The sequence below is a fragment of the Melanerpes formicivorus genome, unplaced genomic scaffold (assembly GCF_026170545.1).
Source record: "Melanerpes formicivorus ecotype bairdi unplaced genomic scaffold, bMelFor1.0.p_v2 SCAF_36, whole genome shotgun sequence".
In the NCBI taxonomy this organism is placed as follows: Eukaryota; Metazoa; Chordata; class Aves; order Piciformes; family Picidae; genus Melanerpes; species Melanerpes formicivorus.
This window is the reverse complement of record NW_027142388.1, coordinates 327,259-350,673: the sequence shown is the minus strand read 5'-3', so window position 1 is coordinate 350,673 and position 23,415 is coordinate 327,259. Positions and strand designations below refer to the sequence as shown.

At 52.6% G+C, this 23,415-nt stretch overlaps 2 protein-coding genes across 4 annotated transcripts; both read right to left on the bottom strand.

Moving 5' to 3' along the window:
- Positions 1–2,393: 2,393 nt before the first annotated feature.
- LOC137450523 (glutathione S-transferase theta-1-like) lies at positions 2,394–6,788 on the bottom strand. 2 transcript variants are annotated; one of them, XM_068157142.1, is made up of 5 exons: positions 6,539–6,788; positions 5,839–5,926; positions 4,499–4,649; positions 3,166–3,342; positions 2,394–2,617 (listed from the first exon to the last, which is right to left on the bottom strand). In XM_068157142.1, the coding sequence occupies exons 1-5, from the start codon at positions 6,648–6,650 to the stop codon at positions 2,423–2,425; spliced, it is 723 nt and encodes a 240-aa protein (XP_068013243.1). In that variant the 5' UTR covers positions 6,651–6,788; the 3' UTR covers positions 2,394–2,422. The 2 variants fall into 2 exon arrangements, with proteins under 2 accessions (XP_068013243.1, XP_068013244.1); XM_068157143.1 differs by lacking the exon at positions 6,539–6,788 and adding an exon at positions 6,187–6,334.
- A 1,148-nt stretch (positions 6,789–7,936) lies between these two features.
- DDX51 (DEAD-box helicase 51) lies at positions 7,937–23,187 on the bottom strand. 2 transcript variants are annotated; one of them, XM_068157140.1, is made up of 16 exons: positions 23,145–23,187; positions 22,606–22,997; positions 21,991–22,235; positions 21,714–21,864; positions 20,524–20,669; positions 19,381–19,452; positions 18,449–18,555; positions 16,813–16,921; positions 15,950–16,095; positions 15,080–15,272; positions 13,836–13,951; positions 13,624–13,740; positions 11,871–11,972; positions 10,302–10,365; positions 9,430–9,564; positions 7,937–8,685 (listed from the first exon to the last, which is right to left on the bottom strand). In XM_068157140.1, exons 1-16 carry the CDS (start codon positions 23,165–23,167, stop codon positions 8,659–8,661), a joined length of 2,145 nt encoding a protein of 714 aa, XP_068013241.1. In that variant the 5' UTR covers positions 23,168–23,187; the 3' UTR covers positions 7,937–8,658. The 2 variants fall into 2 exon arrangements, with proteins under 2 accessions (XP_068013241.1, XP_068013242.1); XM_068157141.1 differs by having other exon boundaries at positions 7,938–8,685; positions 22,609–22,997.
- Between the last annotated feature and the right edge of the window lie 228 nt (positions 23,188–23,415).

The following is a 23,415-nucleotide window of genomic DNA, read 5'->3' as shown; positions in this document are numbered from 1 at the left end:
CCATCCAGTCTCTTCCTAAACACCTCCAGTGATGGTGACTCCACCACCTCCCTGGGCAGCACATTCCAAAGGCCAATATCTCTGTCTGGGAAGAACTTCTTCCTAACATCCAGCCTAAACTTCCCCTGTCACAGCTTGAGACTGTGACTTGTTTGCATTATTCCTGGCTCCAGGCTTCTGGCACTCTGCTTTGACCTGGCTCTGTCACTTCAAGGTTAATTTTTGCTGCCTGGACTTTATCACCTTCTTGAGAATGGAGAACACAATAAAACTGCAGTAAGATTTGTAGCTTATTTATGAATTGTTAACAAGGTCTCAGGAGGTGTAGCATTCCTCTGGTTTTGTGCATCTCATCTTCATTTTGTTCTACAACTCACAGGCTCTCAGCCCTCTCCAAACAGCCCCTGGCAAGAACTGAACAGCACATGCAGCTGTCCCTGGAGGTGCAGCCCTGCTCCACAGGCAGGTGAAAGGGCAGCTGACACCAAACAGACTTTGCACTGAGGCAGGCACAGCTCTTGCACAACCTCAGATTTTGGCAGGCAGCTCACAGGGCTATCAGCCTGGGAGCTGGAACCAGCCAAGAGCAAATGGCACAAACAAACAAAATGGGGGAGGTGGAGGGATGGTAAAAGGCAAAGTACGAGGACAAGAGATCTCCACAATGCAGCCTGAGAAAAAAACAAGCAGGGCAGACTGAGCTGCTTCTGTGCAGGCTGAAGAGCAGCAGTGCCCCCAGCAGAGCTGGGCTGATGGGATGGAGGTGCACAAAAGGCAGATCCTTGCTTTGCTCACAGAAGCTCACAGCTCTTGCAGAAGAGGACTTTCTATCTCTGCTGCTCTGACACCAGCCCAGGCACCCATATGGTGCAAGGAGGCAGTCACACAGCAGGAGGCAGCCTCCTGCTTCACTGCTCTAAACCAGCCCCACTCGGCTCCTAGATTTACAAGGTGCACCCACCCTTCCTGACACCCATCCCTCCCAGACTCCCAGCCCTCCACTCTGCTCCAGTTAATGCTCTGCTAATGCTGTTGTACCTTTATTCTGATTTATGAACAAGCCAGAGCAGAGCTGCGTCCTGCTGAAGGTCTTGGAAGGTAGTTGCCAGGCTGCAGCTACATGGAGCTGTGTGGAAGTCTCATGGATGGCTATGTGCTCTGCTCTGCCCTTGTGAGGCCTGATCTGCAGTGCTGTGTCTAGCACTGGGCTCCCCAGTTCAGGGAACCACTGGAGAGTCACAGAATCACAGAATCAACCAGGTTGGAAAAGACCTCAGAGATCATCAAGTCCAACCTATTACCTAATACCTAACACCTCCTGACACTAAATTGTGGCTCTAAGTGCCACATCCAATCCTTTTTTAAACACCTCCTGGGCCAGTGACTCCACCACCTCCCTGGGCACCACATTACAATGGCCAATCACTCTTTCTGTGAAGAACTTTCTCCTCACCTCAAGCCTAAACTTCCCCTGGTGCAGCTTGAGACTGTGTCCTCTTGTTGGGGTGCTGGTTGCCTGGGAGAAGAGATCAACTCCCTCCTGGCTACAACCTCCTTCCAGGAAGTTGTAGAGAGCAATAAGGTCTCCCCTGAGTCTCTTCTTTTCCAGGCTAATGTATATAGCATCTCACTAAGCAGACTTTTAATGCAAAATCATCTTCCTCAAGTGTTATAGATGTCTGTCACACTGTTCAATAAAAACACTTGGGAAGAGGTATCACAGTATCACCAAGGTTGGAAGAGACCTCAAAGATCATCAAGTCCAACCTGTCACCACAGACCTCATGACTAGACCACATCATCAAGTGCCACATCCAATCCCCTCCTGAACACCTCCAGGGATGGTGACTCCACCACACTGGGCTCCAAGGAGAATGAAGGGAAGAGAAGATCTTTATTATGAAGGAGGGCTGAGGGCCCTGGGGCTGTTTAGCCCTAAGAAGAGCAGGCTGAGAGGGGACCTGCTCAATGTTTATCAGTACACTATGGTGGGTGTGAAGAAGGGGAGAGTCTCTTCCCTGGTGCACAGCGAGAGGACAGGGGGCAATGGATACAAACTGGAACACAGGAAGCTCCTCCTCAACAGGAGAAACAACTTTCCTGTGATGGTGACAGGGAACTGGAGCAGGCTGCCCAGAGTGGTTGTGGAGTCTCCTGCTCTAGAGACTTTCAAAACTCACCTGGATGACTTCCTCTGCAACCTGACCTCATTGAGCCTGTTTTAGCAGGAGAGTTGGACCAGGTGATCTCCAGAGGACCCTTCCAACCCCTACCCCTCTGTGATTCTAGGTAATTTTCCTCCTTTCTGAGCTGCAGAAGGGCTGTGACCAAAGTGCATTTTGTGGAATGGTTTTTACAAGGAATGCTGAAAGAAGCTCCAGGAAGCCAGCAAAGAGAGTACAACACTTTAATCCTGGGTGTACTACTGCAGGTGGTACTTCTTCTTCAAATGCTCCAGCACCTCAGGTGGGAGCTTATCAGCAGAGGTGTTGCTGGGGTTCAGCAGCACCTGATGAGCTTCCTGGCAGAGCTGCTTCCCCACTGCCCCTTCCACCCTCTGGCGCCACTCTGCCAGCTTTGGCCTCCCCTCAAAGGGGTCGTGGCCAACAGCTAGAGGCTGCAGAGAGAGAGGAAGAGAAGCTGGGAGTGAGCCAAGCACCACATTTACCAGGGACAGGACCAGAGGGAAGCATGGATATGCTTTTGGCTCAGGGCAGCAGGCAGTGGCCTCATTAGACGGAGTTCCTATCTGGTTCTCAGCACACTGTGGTGCCCATCCTCAGCAGTGGCTGTCCCCTGGCATGTGCAGTGGAAGAACTCTGCCATGGCTGACCCAGGAACTGTCTAATGCAGAACCAGAGGTCCGTGCACACCAACACACCTCTCCCAAGTAGCTGCATTTCTCTGCCTAGTTTGTCAGTTCCCTTTTTCCCTTTGAGGGACTCTGGCCACGCTTCCCTAGAGGGAATTGTCTCCCAGGAAGTGTTCCCTGGCCAACTCCCTTGTGGCCACAGTCAAAGATGACCAAGATTTAACCCCACTTAGGAGTTAAGTGCAGGGAGACAGATCTGCCAATAAAGAGGTGGTGGTGCAGCAGCCACAACTGAGCCTGGCCTGCCCATGAGCCTCCTTGGCATATCCAGCAGTGCTGGGGTTGATGCTCACCTGCACCAAGTCCTCCAGAGCCAGAAGGTCTGCCAGGGAGACCTCGGTGCCAGCGATGAAGGGCTTGTCCTGCAAGAACTTTTCCTCAAACTGGCTGAGGACCACATTCAGCTCCTCAATTAAACTTTGCATTTTCTCTGCAGGAACTGGCTTGCCTGTGATGATAGGTGTCAGCATCTGGCAGGGAGCAGAAACAAATTGCTTTGACACTTCCCTCCCACCATCACCTTCGAAGGACTCTTCACCAGCCACATGTGGGGCTGAGAAACTGCTTTGTGCAGTGCTTTGAAGGGCCCTGTGCTCTGGAGGCAGCCCCTGGGCTGCTGCCCTCACAGCCCCTGGCAGATGAGCTGGCCAAGCCACTCTCCATCATTTTTCATCAGTCCTGGCTCACTGGAGAGGTCCCAGAGGACTGGAAGCTGGCCAGTGTGGTGCCCATCCACAAGAAGGGCTGGTTGGATGAGCCAGGGAATTATAGGCCTGCCAGCCTGACCTCAGTGCTAGGCAAGATTATGGAACAGGTCATCCTGAGTGCAATCACACAGCACCTACAGGATGGCCAAGGGATCAGGCCCAGCCAGCATGGATTTAGGAAGGGCAGGTCCTGCCTGACCAACCTGATCTCCTTCTATGACCAGAAGTCATAGAAGTCACTGAAGTCTGGTCTGCCTGGACTTCAGGAGGGCCTTTGACACCATCCCCCCACAGCAAACTCCTGGCCAAGCTGTCAGCCCATGGCTTGGACAGCAGCACTCTGTGCTGGGTCAGGAACTGGCTGGAGGCTGAGCCCAGAGAGTGGTGGTGAATGGTGCCACACCCAGCTGGCAGCCAAGCACCAGTGCTGTCCCCCAGGGATCCATACTGGGCCCTATCCTCTTTAATATCTTCATTGATGATCTGGATGAGGGGATTGAGTCCATCATCAGTAAATTTGCAGATGACAGCAAGCTGGGGGCAGGAGTTGATCTGTTAGAGGGTAGGAGAGCTCTGCAGAGGGACCTTGACAGGCTGGACAGATGGGCAGAGTCCAAGGGCATGAGACTGAACACATCCAAGTGCCAGGTTCTGCACATCGGCCACAACAACCCCATGCAGTGCTACAGGCTGGGGTCAGGGTGGCTGGAGAGCAGCCAGGCAGATTTGCCATTGTAATGTGCTGCCCAGGGAAGTGGTGGAGTCACCATCACTGGAGGTGTTTGAAAAGAGACTGGATGAGGCACTCAGTGCCATGGTTTAGTTGAACAAATGGTCTTTGGGGATAGGTTGGACTTGATGATCTGAAACCTGGTTAATTATGTGTTCTGTATTTCTGTTTTGGTAGCAGTGCTTTTACCTTCTGTACCAGGATGATGCCTGCCTTTGCACGAACAGCGGTGTGCTGCCAGGCCAGGTACTCATCAACCCGAGCCCTCTTCTGCAGGTCAGCTGGGTACCAGTGGTCAGGAGTCTTGAATTTCCGGGCCAGGTACAGGAAGATGGCAATGCTGAGCAGAGAGCAAGGCAAGAGCAGTGAGCTGAGCACCTGAGATACAGCACCCAGCCCTGTCCTGTCCTCCACCCCTACGTCTTGCAACGCTGGACCAGCAGTCACTCAAACCTGATCTGAGTCGGGCAGAGCCATAGGACACAGCTGCAGTGAGGCACAGCACAGGAGGGAGGCTGGGCTGGGCTGGGCTGGCTGCTCCGGGCCAGCAGCTCTCTGATCCATCAGCCCAGCAAGGCAGATGTGTTCTGCTTCTGCAGCTACCCTCCACACTTTGGAGGCAGTATGAGCCATGGAGAAGGCTGACAGCAAAGCAGAACTGGGCACTGCCTGGCTACCCAGCAGCAGGGCCTCGTGTCAGATGCACTACACTGACCCGCAGCTGCACACAGGCAGCAGGGGACACATGAACAGGGATCTGAGCTCAAGACACTGCCCACGTGCAGGCTAGCTCCAAGCAGCAGCTGACAGATTCCTCCCTGCTCAGTGCTCTTCAGGCTGCTGACAAGAGAAAGTTCCTCCCGCACCGCAGGCTTGGGGCACATAGAAGTGGCACAGACAGGGTGGAGGCAAACAGCTGTGTGGGCTGCAGCCCCAGGAGAGACCAAACAGTGCGGCAATGCCAGCAACAAGCAGTGTGAGCAATCTGGCAGTGCAGGCTAGAGCCTGACATGGTGGTAGGCCATGCTCAGCATTAGTGCAGAGCCAGCTAGCAGTGGAGCAAAACAGTGCTGTGCCTGCAGCACTGAACTAAAACAGGGCACTGGTAGCTATAACCATGGGAAGTTATCTTGGGACAACAGGACATGCACCTGCATCAACAACCTCGTTGTGTCATTAGTAGCTGGACCAATAATCTATAGCAGTGTGATGTGTGGTCACTCCTAGGGAACCACTGAAGCCATGCCAATGAGGCTCTCCGAGTTTATGTAAGCTGTAGAAGTTCCCTTGCTACACACTTCTGCCTTTCCTTTCTCCTCTTCTTCTACATTTTACTTTGCTGTGCTATACTTGCACCATAGGCCTGCACCATAGGCCTGCACTACTGGAACAATAAAGGAACAATACTCCATCATATTGGTCAGCCGTATTGATTCCAATCTCCGTTGTCTATAAAACAGGGCCCTGGCAGAGCCCAGGCCCTGGGATGTGCAATACTGCAGTGGGGCTTGAGCTTGTTTGAGCCTCACCTCTCTGCCAAGGTGAAGGAATCATCCTTTAGTGCAGGGACTGTCATCAGCAGGTTCACCTTCCGGAACTCCTCTGTCCTGTGCTGTCCTGAGGAGGAAAGGGAGAAATTTTACTGGGCAGTGCTGGTCAGGACGTGTCTGCAAACAGGTGAGAAGTCTGTGGGGACCATCTGACCCTCAGTTCCTGGCTTGGACTGTAAACCAGAGCCTCCTTTAAGTTCATCAGCGATTAGAAAGTGCTGTATAGTGAACCGGGGCTGTGCCCCACGCCCTCAGCTTGCGGCCGCTGCCGCTTCTGGCAGTGCAAAGATTTCGAAGGAGATTGAGCCGAGAGCCAGCAGCACAAACCAGCGTCGTCCCCGGCCCTGCTCCAGCGTCCCAGCCCTGCTGATTTGCTGCTCATCTGACCGGGGAACTGCCCCGCAGCCGGCACGTCCTGAGCTTTCCGCTCGGAGCACTGTGCTCCGGGGCCGTGGCTGCTGCCCGCGGCCGGTTTCGTGCCCGCCCCAGAGCTCTGGGCGGGAGGAGGGCGGAGCGGGGCAGGACCGAAGCTGCCGCTGCCAGCCAGGGCTCCCTGGCAAAAGTAGCTCCTGCTCTCGTCTGTAACGCCAGGAACTTTCCTCAGCGTCCTGCCCTCCGCAGAGGCTTCAGACCCCAGCAGAGGGAGCCCCCAGGCGCTGCCACCCCCAGCCCCGCTCACCCTTCAGCAGCTCCACGTGTTTGAACTCGAAGGGGATGTTGTTGCTGCGGGCGAAGATGTAGACGGCACGGCAGGGCTGTGAGGCTAGGTCCAGGTACAGCTCCAGCCCCATCCTGCCGCTGCTTTGCTGGTGCTGTCACCGCTTCTGGTGCTCCTGGTCCTACGGGGTCCCACCCCGGGCAGCACCGGGCAGGCCCTCCCGGGGGGCGGAGCGCAGCGGTCCCGCCCGGCCAGGCTCCGGGGCTGCGGGGGAGAAGCCCGGGAGCGCGGCTGGGGCCGGGAGCGCGGCTGGGGCCGGGAGCGCGGCTGGGGCCGGGAGCGCGGCTGGGGCCGGGAGCGCGGCTGGGGCCGGGAGCGCGGCTGGGGCCGGGAGCGCGGCTGGGGCCGGGAGCGCGGCTGGGGCCGGGAGCGCGGCTGGGGCCGGGAGCGCGGGGGCGGACACAGCTGCGCCCCGCGGTTCCAAAGAGCGGGAGTCACGGTGGTGCTCCAGAGCACTGCCACCTTGAACTACGGCTAATTACTGCCCCCAATTGCTTCATCAGAGAATGAAGACTGACTCCCACCTCACTCCTACCTCCTTTCAGGGAGCTGCAGGGTGACAAGACCTCCCCTGGGCCTGCTTCTGTGCAGGCTGAAGAGCTGCAGGGCCCCCAGCAGAGCTGGGCTGATGGGATGGAAGTGCACAAAAAGCAGATCCTTGCTTTGCTCACAGAAGCTCTCAGCTCTTGCAGAAGAGGACTTTCTACCTCTGCTACTCTGACACCAGCCCAGGCACCCATATGGTGCAAGGAGGTATAACAGTATCGCCCAGGTTGGAAGAGACCTCGAGGATCATCGAGTCAAACCTGTCACCACAGACCTCATGACTAGACCATGGCACCAAGTGCCACGTCCAATCTCCTCTTGAACACCTCCAGGGATGGTGACTCCACCACCTCCCTGGGCAGCACATTCCAATGGCTAACAACTCTCTCAGTGAAGAACTTTCTCCTCACCTCAAGCCGAAACTTCCCCTGGCGCAGCTTGAGACTGTGTCCCCTTGTTCTGCTGCTGGTTGCCTGGGAGAAGAGACCAACCCCTTCCTGGCTACAGCCACCTTTCAGGTAGTTGTAGAGGGCAATGAGGTCACCCCTGAGCCTCCTCTTCTCCAGGCTAAACAACCACAGCTCCCTCAGCCTCTCCTCACAGGGCTGTGCTCAAGGCCTCTCCCCAGCCTTGTTGCCCTTCTCTGGACACGTTCAAGTGTCTCAATGTCCCTCTTAAACTGAAGGGGCCCTCAGGGGTAGTCACAGAGCAGGAGACAACCTCCTGCTTCACTGCTCTAAACCAGCCCCACTCAGCTCCTAGATTTACAAGGTGCACCCACCCTTCCTGACACCCAGCCCTCCCAGACACCCAGCCCTCCACTTTGCTCCAGTAATGCTCTGCTAATGCTGTTGTACCATTATTCTGATTTATGAATGAACTGTTTCCTGCTGGCACTGAATGGTGGGAGGCAACAAGGTAGGCAAGGAAATGACAAGAAAGGCACAGGAGTGCGAAGTGAAAGAGGCTTTCAACACCATCTCCATCCCTGTAACCAGGAGTCTTCCTTAGACATTGTTATAAAAACATAAAGAGTTGCAGTCACTGGAGCCTCCAGCAGCTCTCCAGACATGGCAGAGGCACTGAACATCTTTATGCATTTGCAGAGACAGCTGCTTGTGCAGCAAGCCTGAACCAGGAGCTGGCCATGTCCAGAGGCAAGAAGAGCACAGCAGCTCCATCAGGCCCTGACCCTTGGAGACCAGCAGCTCCATCAGGCCCCCACTCAAGAGCTGTGTTGTGGCTCCCCTCATCACTGCTGTTAGCTTTCCATGGCAGTGGGATAGGATGCAAAGTTCTCTTCCAGGTAACAGGATCTCAACACTTTTCTTTCTTCTTTTGTCTTGTTTGTAAGCAGTACCTGAACTCTGCCTGCAGGGTCCTTGAAAGGGAAATGCAGCCCATAATTGCTGACTTGAATATAAGGTCGAGGAAGCAACCACTCAAGTCTCTTCATGGACTGCTTCTGTGCTGGGTAGGAGTCCATGACCTCAGCAGCTTCAGAGCCACCAAACAACTTCTCAGCCTCCTTTCCTTCAGGCTCGTTTCTGCGCTCGCTCTTTCTGTTCAAAACGGAGGCAGAAGGTGACTGAGGATGTCCCTTCCTGTCTCAAGGGACTCTGGGGACAATTTCACACTCCCTTCTGCCCCAGTTCTCAAACAGTCCCACTCTACAACTCAAACCCACCATTTTTCAAGGGAAGATGTGCATCAGGCACCCTCAGATTAGCAGAACCCTTGCCCCAATCACATAGGAAAGCCTATGATGGATCCCCGATCTGGGTACCCTGCTTTTGTCTGAGGGCTCTCTGCCTTCCCACTGCTGTAGAGAGGGGGGCCTGCAGGAAATGCTTTCCTGGCTTGGAACACCCAGCTTCTAAGTCAGCATGCCCATAAAATACAGCCTTGAAACGCTGTAATGACAGTGATTTATCCTGTGTGCTATGACTGCCTCTGGGCAGCTGCCAGAGGTAAAGGCAGAACAGAAAGGGAAACGTCACAAGTCGCAGAATCGTTTAGGTTGGCAAAGTCCAACCATAAGCCCAATGCTGCCAAGCCCACCACTAAGCCACCTCCCTGAGAGCCATGTCCACAGGTCCTGAAAATCTCCAGAGATGCCACCTACCTTTCTTTTAAATTAAAACCTCTTTCTCCCCTCCCCCACCCTTCCTGAACACTTCAACTATGACTTCAAAATGGAAATCCCTTAAAGGAAAGGCTCCTGGGCACTAGTCCTGCTAGTCATGAGCTGCAATAAACTGTGAGTTACAGTTTGGTCTCTTTCTTTTGTTCCCCATTTCAATTACCTTGATTGTCTTCTCAAGCTCACAGAGGGCTTCCTCATATTGCTGCACCAATGGCTTTAAGGAATTGCCCTTCACTGGTTGCTTCTGGATGTCCTGGATGCCAGCATCCCTCAGCATCTGCAGAAACCTTCGCTCCTGTGTGACAGAACAGCCAGAGGGGATCAGACACCCCCCTGCTGATCAGCTGCAAAATGAGCAGCTTTGGGGAAGCACTGCCTAGTGAGGGAATGTGGTGGGGTTAGGCTGCAGATTTTTGAGCAGAAAAATAGAAATCAATCACTGCTGGGGGTAAAAAGGGAAACAAAAGATTGTTTTAAACAAATTCACCGGAGAAACGTCTGGGGTAAAAGGAGCTGTGTCACAGCAACTCTCCACATTTCACTTCCATTCCCATTCCTTCTCTCTTCTGACCTTGTCTGTTTGCTTTGCCTTGTTGTGTTTCTGCCTGGCCTTTGAGGTAAGACTAACACTCCTCTCTCAACCTCTTTCTCTCAGGTACAGGGGGAGGAGAGGAGGCTTGGGGGGAGCAGTGGAGCAGCTTCCCTGGTCCCTGGACCACGGGGGGCTTTCCTTCTTATTTGCTAATTGTAAATATCTGTATAATGTAACTCCTGAATATTTTGTACATGCTCATTGCATTCCATTGTAGAGTGTAGCTTCTGCTTGTAAATACAGCTTCATTTGCTTCTAACTGAGCTAGTCTGGCTAAAGTTCATGCTGGGGGAAACTTCATCCCACCGCAGGGAGTGCAGCAAAATTTCCAAGTGCAAAGCTCAGCTGCCTGGAGAAGGCAGGAAGTAGCAGGAATTTTATCTTCCTTCTGCCCCCCTGTGTGCCTCCTTATCCAATGAATCCCCTCACCCATGCCATACCTGGATTCTAAGGACCAAGCTGACAGCAACACCCACTCTTCCTGCACGAGCTGTTCTTCCCACTCTGAAACAGAAACAGCAGCATCAAGTCAGTCAAGCCACACAGCCACTGTCAGTACCAGCTCCAAGAGCCTGGTTCTGAAAGTCTCCAGATTTAACCAAGTGTGCTCCCAGTGTTTTTTGACCAGCCATGTGCTACAGAGCATGAGCATTTCCATGGCTCCTTCACAGCTGCGGAGTCATTGTGGGTTTCTGACAATCTAGAAAGCCAGCACTCTGTGACAGCATTCCTGGCTCCTGTAGAACACCTTCTATCAGGGTGTTCATGCTGCTCCAATATCATAGAATCACAGAATTGTCAGGGTTGGAAGGGACCTCAAAGGTCATCCAGCTCCAACCCCGCTGCCATGGGCAGGGACACCTTACAATAGATCAGATTGCTCAGAGCCACATCCAGCCTGGCCTTAAAAGCTGCCAGGGATGAGGCTTCCACCACCTCCCTGGGCAACCTGTGCCAGTCTCTCACCACCCTCATGGGGAAGAACTTCTTCCTAACATCCAATCTGAATCTACCCATTTCTAGTTTTGCTCCATTCCCCCTAGTCCTATCCCTTCCTGACACCCTAAAAAGTCCCTCCCCAGCTTTCTTGTAGCCCCCTTCAGATACTGGAAGGCCACAATAAGGTCTCCTCAGAGCCTTCTCTTCTCCAGACTGAACAACCCTAACTCTCCGTCTGTCTCCATAGCAGAAGAGCTCCAGCCCTCTGCTCATCCTCATGGTCCTTCTCTGGACACCTTCCAGCATGTTGTGACCATCTGAGGCTGTGCCTTTAAGAAAGGCATGAATATAATTTTTGCATTAAATATTTACCTAGGTGACATGTCCATATCCTCTTTGTAAGAGGCTCCAGATCTGGACACAGTGCTCCAGGTGGAGTCTCACCAGAGTGGAGGGGGAGAATCACCTCCCTTGACCTGCTGGCCACACTTCTCTTGATGCAGCCCAGGATCTGGTTGGCTTTCTGGGCTGCAAGTGCTCACTGGGGGCTCATGTTGAGCTTCTCATCCATCAGCACCCCCAAGTCCTTCTCTTCAGGGCTGCTCTCAAGCCAGTCCCTGCCCAGCCTGTATTGATGCTTGAGATTGCCCTGACCCAGCTGCAGGACCTTGCACTTGGTCTTGTTGAACCACATGAAGTTGGCTTGGGCCCAGCTCTGCAGCCTGTCCAGGTCCCTCTGGATGGATCCCTTCCCTCCAGCCTGTGAGCTGCACCACCCAGCTTGGTGCTGAGGGAACCTCAATGCCGCTGTCCATGGCACCAACAAAGATATTAACCCAGACTGGTTGCGGTGCTGATCCCTGAGGGACTCCACTTGTCACTGGCCTCCACTCGGACATTGCTCTGGTCACGCTAAGGACTTAATTTGATTGCAATGCTATTTACATATTGAAGTAAACCCTCAGAAATCCAAAGCTAACCAAGATCCTTTCTATGCACATGTCAGTCTTGCTGCATGCTTCCAAGGAAGCCAAGCTGAGCCATCTTCCCGTGGCTGCTGGCAGCCTCACCGGTGAACGTAGTTCCTGATGAACTGCGGCGCGTCGTAGTTGATGACGTAATTCACTTGCTTCACGTCAATCCCTCGTGCCATGGCGTCTGTGCTGATCAGCCTGGTTGGGAAAGCATGGAGTCACACTCAGGTGCCAGTTCTTGCACCACACACCCAAGTGAACACAGCACAACTCTTGCTAATCCCTGTGCAGAGCGGGCAGCCAGCCTCTCTCTCACCTCTGGGCACGACAACACCGCATCACCACAGGCTTGGCACCAACTGCTGTGCTTGAAAAGTTACTGAGCATCTCCATGGTGAGAGATTGGGTTGGGTTGGAGAGGATCTTACCCAGTTCCAAGCCTCCTGCTATGGGCAGGGACACCTCCCACCAGCCCAGGTTGCTGAAGGCCTCATTCAGCCTGGCCTTGAACACCTACAGGGAGAAGGCAGCCAGAGCCTCCCTGGGCAACCTGTTCCAGTATCTCTCCACCCTCACTGTCAACAATTTCTTCCTCATCTCCAGTCTCAATCTCCAATTCTAGCACTGGGATCATGTCCTTGCAGCAAGCACCAGGTGCTAAGCACACACATTAAGCCTAAGAAACTGCACGTCTTGGGCAGTTACATGACCAAGCAGTTCCATTTACTGCTTGTTATGAAATAAACCAGAGACATCACAATCACAGCTGGACTGGAACAAGCCAAATCACAGCTGGGGTAAACAAGGCAAGTCACCACCCCAAGTCTCACACCCACTGTGAATGCAGAAGAGAACTCCATTTAACTGAGTTCTTGGTTCTACCTAACTTTTCACACTAGAAACAGTCTATGTGGGAATGTGACCGTTTGAGGATTGGATGGACAGTATGAACAGCCAATGAAATTGTTTAGAAGGGGTGGACTGTCACCGTTTGAGGATTGGATGGACAGTATGAACAGCCAATGAAATTGTTCAGAAGGGGTGGACTGTCACCGTTTGAGGATTGGATGGACAGTATGAACAGCCAATGAAATTGTTCAGCAGGGGTGGACTGTCACCGTTTGAGGATTGGATGGACAGTATGAACAGCCAATGAAATTGTTTAGAAGGGGTGGACTGTCACCGTTTGAGGATTGGATGGACAGTATGAACAGCCAATGAAGTTGTTCAGAAGGGGTGGACTGTGACCGTTTGAGGCTGTCCCCTTAAGAAAGGGCATATTGTGGTCGGATGTTTGTAAACGAAAGACGGATCTAAACTAATTTCATTGGTAGGTTGGGGGGAAGCACCTTTTGAACTGGGAGTGCAGCAGAGAATCCTGGGCATTCCTGCACTTTTTCCTCAGTCTTGCTTTTCCCCCTTTGCAGCTCACAGCGTTCTGGGCTTTCGGCCAGGCTTGACCTTGAAACTGATAAACTGCAAGGCCTGTATTAACTGCTTTCCAATTAACACATAACTGCTTTTAATTTTTTTTCCCCCTCTTTTCTCTCTTTCTAACCCTCTCTGGGGAAAGGGGGAGAGAAGGGGGAGCAGAGGTGGGGAAGCCCCTCAGCAGAGGGGGGGAACTCTAATTTCTGTGCTACTTTATTGTATATATTGTAAATATTGTAAATTCTGTATATTCCCCTGCATATCTTATATTGCTTTGTAAACATACAGCACCCACTACTTTGCTAATTCAGCTGTGAGGTTTTTTTCCTTCCCTTTCCGGGGGGAGGAGAAGGCCCGGCCTTTCCCTTCTAACCCTACAACAGGGAAGACAAACAGGAAACTCATTTAAGATGCTCACAGTTGTATTTTCCCTTGTTCAAACTCCTTGATGGTTCTGTGCCTCTCACTTGGAGACAACCGAGAAGAAAATTCAGCTACAGGGATTCCACCAAAGGCTTGAACCAGCAGGAACAATCTGTAGGTAAATGGGAGAGAAGCAGCCACTGAATTACCTCCCTAGCACTACTACTTGACAGCTAACTACTACAGTGACCTCAGGGATATACTCACCTGTGAGAGGCTTCCCTGGAGTTGGTAAAGCACAGCACTCGGGTGAATTGCTTTGTCAGCATGAAATGCAAGAGGATCAAAGGCTTGGAGTTCAGCTCACAAGGCACATAACATTGCTGCAGCCAACAGGGGAGAAGTTCAGAGGGGAAAAACTCCTTGCCAAACCTGTCTGCTCTGAAACCCACTACCTGTGACCTACAAAGGCTTGGAAGTTTTACAACTGACTAAGAGCAGCAAAATCAGAACCCACAATAGTATCATAGAATCAGTCAGGGGTGGAAGGGACCACAAGGATCATCTAGTTCCAGCCCCCCTGCAATAGGCAGGGACACCCCACACTACATCAGGCTGGCCAGAGCCTTGTCCAGCCTGGGCTTAAACACCTCTAGGGACGGGGCCTTGACCACCTCCCTGGACAATCTATTCCAGGGCTTCACCACTCTCATGGTGAAGAACCTCCTCCAATGCCACACCCTTTAGAATCAAGAATGTTGGGGGTTGGAAAGGACCTTGAAAGATCATCCAGTCCAAGCTCCCTGCCAGAGTGGGACCACTAGAGCAGAGTAAGTCACAGTTACAGGCTGGGAGGATACAAGACAAGGTGGAGATAGGAGGCGAGTTCCCACAGCAAGTGAGAATGCGCACTGCCTCCTGGTCTACAGAGTGACCTGAGGGCACTACAAGAAGGCTGCAGAGGGACTGTTTGCAAAGGCCTGAAGGAACAGGACAAGGGGCAGTGGTCTGAAAATGAAAGAACAGATTTAGATTGGATGTGAGGAACAAGTTATCCACCATGAGGGTGGTGGAGCACTGCAACAGGTTGCCCAGGGAGGTGGTTGAGGCCACACTTCTGGAGATATTCAAGGTGAGGCTGGACAAGGCTCTGAGCTCTAGTGAAGGATGCCCCTGCTGAGTGCAGGGGGGTTGGACTGGATGACCTAGATGCTACTACATCATTACTACTTCCTATCTCCAACTCCCCATTGCTGGGAAACTTAATTCTGCACAAAGAGAATTTAATTAAAACCAAATAATCCAGTCTTAACCAAATGAACCTTAATGAATGAGAAAACAAATGCACAAAGGTAGAGCTCTCTGGGTCACCCACAATCCCAAGGCCACCACTGCCCAGCACAAGGAACCCTAAGGAAGACATGCCTGTTAGCAGGCTGCAAACATCAGTAGATACTCCAGAGCTCCACACATTTCCAAGCACATTTTTCCTAAGGGAATCCATGGCCTACCAGCAGCTCCTCCGGGATTGTGTATTTGGAATCCTGGTCAGTCCCTGCTCCATCTCCAAGGGTGTTTTGCTCAGAGTAGACAGATGTGAAGAGGCAAGGCTGGAATAAGTCCAGCTGCTGCAGTTTCTCTGGGTCCTGGGTGAGGGTGGCTGAAAACAGCAGCTTCTGTAAGGGCGTCTGAGGAGGGCAGCAGCTGGAACAGAGCGCAGGGAAACTGAGTGTTGAAGATGGGGCAAAGCAATTCCTCCACAAGTGCTTTCAGATGACGTTATGAGGAAAGCAATTAACTCTTTTTGACATCCTTTTCCTGCCCTGGACCTTCCCTGTAGGTTCTTTTCCTCCCATTTTATGGTGGAGCTCACAGTCAGGGCTGAACAATGCTCTCAGCCAACTGCACAACCCACATCTGTTACCCCATCACACATCCCTGCACCCCAGCTACCTGTGTCCTCACCCTAGTTGCTTTCTTCCTTGATCACCAGTGTTGCTGATGTATTTCTACCATGCTGTATAAAACCAGCAGCTGCAGATAGTGAGTTCCAAGACTTTTCCTTCAAATCCATCATCACTCAGCTTGTCAGAGGGCATTACTGCAGTCACTGTGCAAAGCACTCACAGATGTGCAATCTCTGTGCATTTTTTTGGTGCTCCTTTAGTCTCCTTGAGCAGAGCTTGGAGAATAGAATACTTAGGCTTAGACTAAGAGACATCCTCAGCCATTCACTGCCTGCTTTTTTCAAGCTTTGAGAAAGCATCTCCTTGCTTTGGCAGACAACTCTAGAGCAAGCAAGCTTTGGGAGTGCCTGTGAGAGTCCTGTGAGGCAGCACAGTGACAGCTACATGCTGGTGTCTGTACCATTGCTGACTCACCTGGCTGCTGTTAGAGGCCCTGGTTTGGTCCTCTGAAAAATCATGTTGGAGCCAGAGCCATTTCCTGCCTGGAACACAGCTTTGACAATTTGGTTCAGGAAGTTCTGGTGCATACTATCAATCATCCTGTCAGCTTCATCTATGACCTGAATGCACAAAGATAAAAGCCACTACTTCTTCAACACAGTCTAGCATTAGGCAACTTCTATTTTCCCTTTGGAATATTATCAAAAGCAAATGGGGTAAGAAGTTTCTAACCCAAAAGTGCGATTTTGCTTTTAAGTGACTCAGTAGCCAGCCTGATATTCAAACTACACCCAAGTTAAATTCAATCCACACCTCCAAATGAGAGATAAAATTCTCTGTATCCCAAAGAAGATGGAACTAAGTCTCTGCACAGACTCCCCCACAGCAGTCCACTGTGATCTGACCATTTACCCTGATAAGGCTTTACTCTGGAGTTTGTGCTTGCAAGAGACCAAAAGAGAGGAGGAAGTGGGTGGATGCTTGTGTGTCATGAGCTGGAACAGAATCTTAAGGCTGCTCCTCCCTGGAGGTGTTCAAGGCCAAGCTGAATGAGGCCTGGAGTAATCTGGGCTGGTGAGAGGTGTCCCTGCCCATGGTAGGCTGTTTGCACTGGATGAGCTTTAAGGTCCCTTCCAAGCAATCTGTGAATCTCATCTAGAGACCACTGCCTGAGCAACCTGGACTGCAGACCAGGCCTGCTCACCAGCTCCAACAGAGATCCATTTCAAGTACCAGTCAAGAATAAACCAGGGGGAAAAACGAAACAAAAAAGCCCCAACAAAGCTGTCACAGAGCCTGCACTCAGAGGGAGATACAGAGGTGTGGAGTGGACTCACCAGGAAGCGTAGGTGTGCCAGGCTGAACCCCTGGGTCTGGTTGATGTGGTCTGTGAGCCGCCCAGGTGTAGCCACAATGATATCAGCCAGGCTGCAGTAACCTGTCACTCTGAAAGAACAAACAGCCCATCAGGGAGTTTCTCCCCACCCCAGAAAGCCTGGCAACAGAGATCCCTGCTCAGCAGGGATGGAGATTTCCCTGCTGTCCAATTAACTGAGCAACAGGACAATTCAAGCAGGCACCTGACTTTGGGGAGCATGCAAGGGCTGAGCCGGACACTACACCCTCATGGAAACAAAGCATGATCTGAATCACAGAAACACTCAGGTGGGAAAAGACCCTCAGGATCACTAAGCCCACTATGGCCTGATAATTTACCCTGGTAAGGCTTTACTCTGAGTTTGTACTTGCCAGAGACTTAAAGAGAAGAGGAAATGAGTGCTGGATACCAACCCCTCACTGGAAACAAATCATGATCTGTGCTGGACCCTAACTCCTCACTGGAAACAAAGCAAGCTCATCTTCACTGCTCTAAACTGCAACACAATCCTGTCACACTCATTTGTACCTGTGGCTCTAAGGTACATGTTTGCATCCTACTCAGCAGGTGAGGAACCCCAAAAAATAAGAATAGAATAAACCAAACCAGGTTGGAAGAGACCTTCAAGATCATCGCGTCCAACCCATCAACCAATCCAACCCACCCAAACAGCTAACCCATGGCACCAAGCACCCCAGCAAGTCTCCTCCTGAACACCTCCAGCGATGGTGACTCCACCACCTCCCCAGGCAGCCCGTTCCAATGGGCAATCACTCTCTCTGTATAGAACTTCTTCCTAATATCCAACCTAAACCTCCCCTGGTGCAGCCTGAGACTGTGTCCTCTTGTTCTGGTACTGGCTGCCTGGGAGAAGAGACCATCATCCGCCTGTCTACAACCTCCCTTCAGGTAGTTGTAGAGAGCAATAAGGTCACCCCTGAGTCTCCTCTTCTCCAGGCTAAGCAGCCCCAGCTCCCTCAGCCTCTCCTCACAGGGCTGTGTTCCAAACCCCTCACCAACTTTGTTGCCCTTCTCTGGACTCGTTCCAGCAAGTCAACCTCCTTCCTAAATTGAGGGGCCCAGAACTGGACACAGGACTCGAGGTGTGGCCTAACCAGTGCAGTGTACAGGGGCAGAATGACTTCCCTGCTCCTGCTGGCCACACTGCTCCTGATGCAGGCCAGGATGCCATTGGCCCTCTTCGCTGCCTGGGCACACTGCTGGCTCATGTTCAGCCTACTATCACCCAGTACCCCCAGGTCCCTTTCTGCCTGGCTGCTCTCAGCCACTCTGACCCCAGCCTGTAGCTCTGCATGGGGTTGTTGTGGCCAATGTGCAGAACCTGGCACTTGGATGTGTTCAATCTCATGCCCTTGGACTCTGCCCATCTGTCCAGCCTGTCGAGGTCCCTCTGCAGAGCCTCTCTACCCTCCAGCAGATCAACTCCTAGCAAAACACATGGCCACCAGTGCCTGGCACAGAAACCCACTGCTGAAACCATTATTCCAGGCTGGTGTGATGCAGCAGGCTGTATTTTGACCTCTGCTAAGTCAGGACAGATTTCCTTCAAGCTTTCCAGAAGCCCTTCCACGTACTTTTTCTGGACAAGCATCTCCTGCTCCTTTGCAAAAGGCTTCTGGCCAGTAATCGAAGCAACCTTCAGACCTGTCCCATCAGCGTAGATGTTGAACACTTTACTCACCTGCAGAGAGAAGAGTTTTGTTACCCCCAACACAGCCTGCTGCATGGTTCTTCTTACCTTAACAGCATCAAAGCTACTCCACACAACAGCCAAGCAAAGCACCAGCTGCACCAGCCTCTCCCTCAGCCCAGGTCACAGAGAATGCCAGGGCTTGGAAGGGACCTCCAAAGATCATCCAGTCCAACCCCCTGCCAGCCAAAGCAAGATCACCTAGAGCAGGTCACACAGGAACATGTCCAGGTAGGGCTGGAAAGGCTCCAGAAAAGGAAACTCCACAACCTCTCTGGGCAGCCTGCTCCAGGACTCTGTCACCTTCACAGTGACAAAGTTTTCCCTTTTGTTCCCCTGGCACCTCCTCTGCTCCAGCTTGCCCCCAGTGCCCCTCCTTGTGCTGTCCTTGGACATCCCTGAGCACAGCCTGGCTCCAGCCCTGCACATCAACAGGAATGAGGACACCCTTCAGGCTGCTCTGCTCCAAGCCCCAGCTCCCTCAGCCTGGCCTCACAGGGAGATGTTCCACTGCCTGCAGCAGCTTTGTGGCTCTGGACTGGACTCCTTCAAACATTTCCCTGAGGTCCTTTCTGACCTGAAAGGCCCAGAACTGGACACAATATTCCAGGTGCAGTCTCACCAGGGCAGAGCAGAGAGGGAACAGAACCTCTCTCGACCTACTCACCACACCCCTTCTAATGCACCCCAGGATGCCATTGGCCTTCTTGGCCACAAGGGCACATTGCTGGCTCACACTCATTCTTCTGCTCACCAGGTCCTTTTCCCCCTCCAACACCCCAGCTGTGCTCAGAGAGGAGGTGAAGAACCACTCACCTGCTGTGCCAGTTCTTTGGTGGGCAGAACAGCCAGAGCTCGCACTTGGCAAACTACTCGATCTAGCAGAACCTGCCGAGACAAAGGCCAAGGTAGGCCCCAAGCAGTGACCCTCCTGGGCTGCACTGCAGTATCAGCCCCAACCAACACTCTGTCCTCCTTTTAACTACAAATGCAGTGAGCTGGGACAATATGGTACCCTCTAGCCTTGCCTGATGGGGCAGCAAGTCGAGATAATCTGGCACCTTCTTGTCCCAGGCACAAATACAGTGAGCTGGGAGAGAAGGCACTCCCTAACTGCACCAGGAACTCCTGCTGCATGAGAAATGCACCCTCATGTCTCTAACCTAGTGACAAGAGATGGGCCTGAGACACCCACACAGAATTTTGTTTCTACTCTAGGAATAGAATGAACCAGGTTGGAAAAGAACTTTGAGACCATCAAGTCCAACCTATCACCCAACACCATCTGATCAACTAAACCATGGCACCAAGCACCCCAGCCAGTCTTTTCCTAAACACCTCAAGGGATGGTGACTCCACCTCCCTGGGCAGCACATCCCAATGGCCAATCTCTCTTTCTGTGGAGAACTTCTTCCTCACCTCCAGCCTAAACCTCCCCTGGTGCAGCTTGAGACTGTGTCCTCTTGTCCTGGTGCTGGTTGCCTGGGAGAAGAGACCAACCCCCACCTGGCTACAACCTCCCTCCAGGTAGTTGTAGAGAGCAAGAAGGTCTCCCCTGAGCCTCCTCTTGTCCAGGCTAAGCAACCCCAGTTCCCTCAGCCTCTCCTCATAGGGCTGTGCTCAAGACCACTGCCCAGCTTCCTTGCTCTTCTCTGGACACATCTGAGTGTCTCAATGTCCTTCTTAAATTGAGGGGCCCAGGACTGGACACAGGACTCAAGCTGTGGCCTAACCAGTGCTGAGTACAGGGGACTCCCATGTACTCTACTCCCCTCCATCTGCCCAACTCCTCATGAAGAAGCTGAGCTGAAAGGGAACCACACAGCTCCCTCAGGCAACTCTGAGCCAAAGATTTTCTGCCTTGCATCCACCAATTCCTTGGCTTTCTGGCCTATTGTTGCTTGAACAAAGAGTAGCCCCAGCACTGTCCCTACAGATACTTCATGAAGGTAAACTCACCTGCACGATGGGTATGACAAAAGCCAGGGTTTTGCCACTGCCTGTGGGTGCTGAGACGCAGAAGTCCTTGGGGCGGTATCCTCCCGGCCCCAGCAGGTACCCATTGGAGGCACTCTGCAGAATAGCAGGGATCACCTCTGCCTGAACTGAAAACAAACATCACCTCCAGAGTGAACTGCACGAAACCCATGGGACCCAGGAAAGCAGTGATACACAGTGAGTATTCCCACAGCTGTGCTATGAGCCCTGGGGGTGCTTAGTCTGGAGAGGAGAAGGCTGAGAGGGGATTTAATCAATGTTTATCAATATCTGAGGGCTGGGGGTCAAGAGGGAGGGGCCAGGCTCTGCTCACCTGCACTCTGTGACAGGACAAGGGGCAATGGAGAGAAACTCCAGCACAGGAGGTTCCACCTCAACAGGAGGAGGGACTTCTTCACTGTGAGGGTCACAGAGCACTGGAGCAGGCTGCCCAGAGAGGTTGTGGAGTCTCCTTCTCTGGAGACTTTCCAGCCCCATCTGGATGTGTTCCTGTGTGACCTGTGCTGATTCTATGGTCCTGCTCTGGCAGGGGGGGCAGAACTCAATGATCTCCAGAGGTCACTTCCAGCCCCTAATATCCTGTGAGCCTGATACAGTTTAAGCATCCAGGCTCAGCTGGACCAAATAACTGAGTGAATGTCAAAGACCCCACCTCCTTCCCTCCTCTCCCATTGCCTCCTTGCCTTATACCTGATGTGCTTCCTATGGATTTAGGAGCTTGCATTTATTGCACTTGCCTGCAAAGCTGGTAAAATAGTGGAAAACCAACAGTGGTTACTTTCCTGCTGTTTTTCTATGAGTTGAACTGGTTTCCAGAGAGGTCTGATGAGCAGCAGAGAGAGTGGGAGGCAAGAAACTAAAGCACAATGGCATCAGGGAGGAGAATGGGAGGACACAAGTTACAGATCTTGTGGCAGCTGTGAGCTACTGCTTCAAACCACCTGATTGTGTGGAGTGCCACTTAACAGCTAGCTAACAGACTTCAGTTGCTCAGCCTAGGTAAAGCTTTGAAAATGAAGGGTTAAACCTGTGGCAATCACTGTGATGCACTAAATCTGTTCCTATGCTGTGTTCCACTTCACTGACTGCATCAAGGCTCCAGGAACTGTGTGAGTCAGTTTAGAAAGAAACAAAAGCACTCTTCAAGGTACCTGGGAAAAAAGACTCAATCCCATTCATTTGCAGCTTCTTCAGCAGCCAGGGATGGATTCCTTGGACATCTCCAAGTGGAATTAGGTTACCTCTGATACGTTTCTTCACTAGCTTGGGTTGAGCAAGCCACTGTGGTACAAAGGGCTGGACCTGAGGTGGAGGAAAGGGGAACAACAAAACATTTCTGCTGTCAAACTAACAACACCATACATAAAATAAGCTGGTGGGATGCATATTCCCTCCTCAGCAACATCAAACCCCACTCAAACCAGTTACCTTCTGCACTGGCTTTATGACATAGTTCCCAAGCACCACCAAACTGGAGCGTGGATGTTCTGCCTCCTCCTGGGATGCTGCCAAGGGCAGATCCTCCTTTCTGCTTTGATGTTCTTCAGCCCTTTCACTCTTCTCTCTCTCTCTTGTTTCAGTTCCCTCGGTTTCCTCATCCCCCTTCTTCCTTTTAAAAGACTTATTGTTACGGCTGCTTTTGTCTCCCTGCTGTTGGATGTGCTCTTCAGGATCTGGAACATGGATAAGAGAGCGACAGGTCAGAAAGTGCTACAGAAAAAGGATGTAGGAAACATTTCATGACTTCAGCAACAACTTCCAGACTTCCCTTTCTTCCTAAATCCAAGTGCAAAAGCCAAACATTTCTGTGTTGCTACAGAGACAGGTGATGACTGAGGCAGCATGCCTTCATCCTTCCCTTCCCCTCAATTGATCCTAGGAGTTTGCCCTACAAGGTTTTCCCCTTAAAAAAAATGGAACTACTTTGGGAATACATTCCAGCAGAGAAAACCAAACCAGCAGATCAATTTGGCAAGCTATTTAAAGAACTTGCATCTGCCTTTCTGGGGAGAGCCGTCAGCCTAAACCACCCCAGTTTACCACTACCTGCGTCAGTCCTCTCTTCAGGCCGTTTTGACTTTTTTCTGGTTGGTTTCTCCTTCGATGGAGTGCTGCCATCTGCTGCCTCCTCCGCATCCTCCCTTTCTTCAGAAGGGCTGCGCTGCTGTCGTTTCTTTAGCTTCTGTCTTTGCGCACAGGCCTGCTCTTGGCTCTCCCCTTTCCTCTTTATCGCTCCTGGCCTGGGCTCCCCCCCGGGGCCCTGCCCCGCTTCCCGGCGGACGGTTTCTCCGGGCACTTCCTCGTCTTCTCCTTCCTCGGGCTGCGCCTCCTGTTGCTTCCTCAGCTCCCGGGCCTTCGCCTGCTGGCGTAGCCGCTCCAGCAAGACCCGAGCGCGGTCCTCCGCCTCGCTCTCCTCCTCTTCCTCCCCGCCGTACCTGCAAGAGCACAAACAAAACTTCCTCAGGCACACACCGGACCCCTCCAGGCAGGGCACCCCCGTTCGAGCCTGTGCCGCAGGAGGACGCCGGGAGGCAGCTCGCACAGCCGCCCCGAGCACAAGGCCGGCGCAGGGCAGGGGCTACCTATTGATGCAGAACAGCGCCATGGCCGCGCGGGCGCACGGAGATGACGTCACGGAGCCGGCGTCACCAGCCCGCCGGGCAGCGGGGAAGGCTCCAGAATGCGCGGGGGCGGGCGGGCGCCGCCTGGCGGCTGGAGGAGGGGCGGCGCCAGGCGAGCTCTGAGGGCAGGGCGGCTGAGGCGGGAAGGCGGCGGTGAGGAAACGCCGAGGGGACAGAGGTCTGGAACGCGCACCAGCGCCCACCCGAGACCCAAGGCAGAGCTTCAGGAGAT

Bases quoted from the DNA above. Each gene is read 5' to 3' on its own strand.
- DDX51 (XM_068157140.1), bottom strand. From the start codon at position 23,167: ATGGCGCTGTTCTGCATCAATAG. The intron at 22,998-23,144 runs GTAGCCCCTGCC...GTGCTCTTGCAG, and splicing joins GCGCTGTTCTGCATCAATAG to GTACGGCGGGGAGGAAGAGG. The intron at 16,922-18,448 runs GTACGTGGAAGG...TTGTTCTTTCAG, and splicing joins GAGATGCTTGTCCAGAAAAA to AGTGACAGGTTACTGCAGCC.
- LOC137450523 (XM_068157142.1), bottom strand. From the start codon at position 6,650: ATGGGGCTGGAGCTGTACCTGGACCTAGCCTCACAGCCCTGCCGTGCC. The intron at 3,343-4,498 runs GTAAAAGCACTG...GCTCCCTGCCAG, and splicing joins GCATCATCCTGGTACAGAAG to ATGCTGACACCTATCATCAC. The intron at 2,618-3,165 runs GTGAGCATCAAC...CTCTCTCTGCAG, and splicing joins CTCTGGAGGACTTGGTGCAG to CCTCTAGCTGTTGGCCACGA.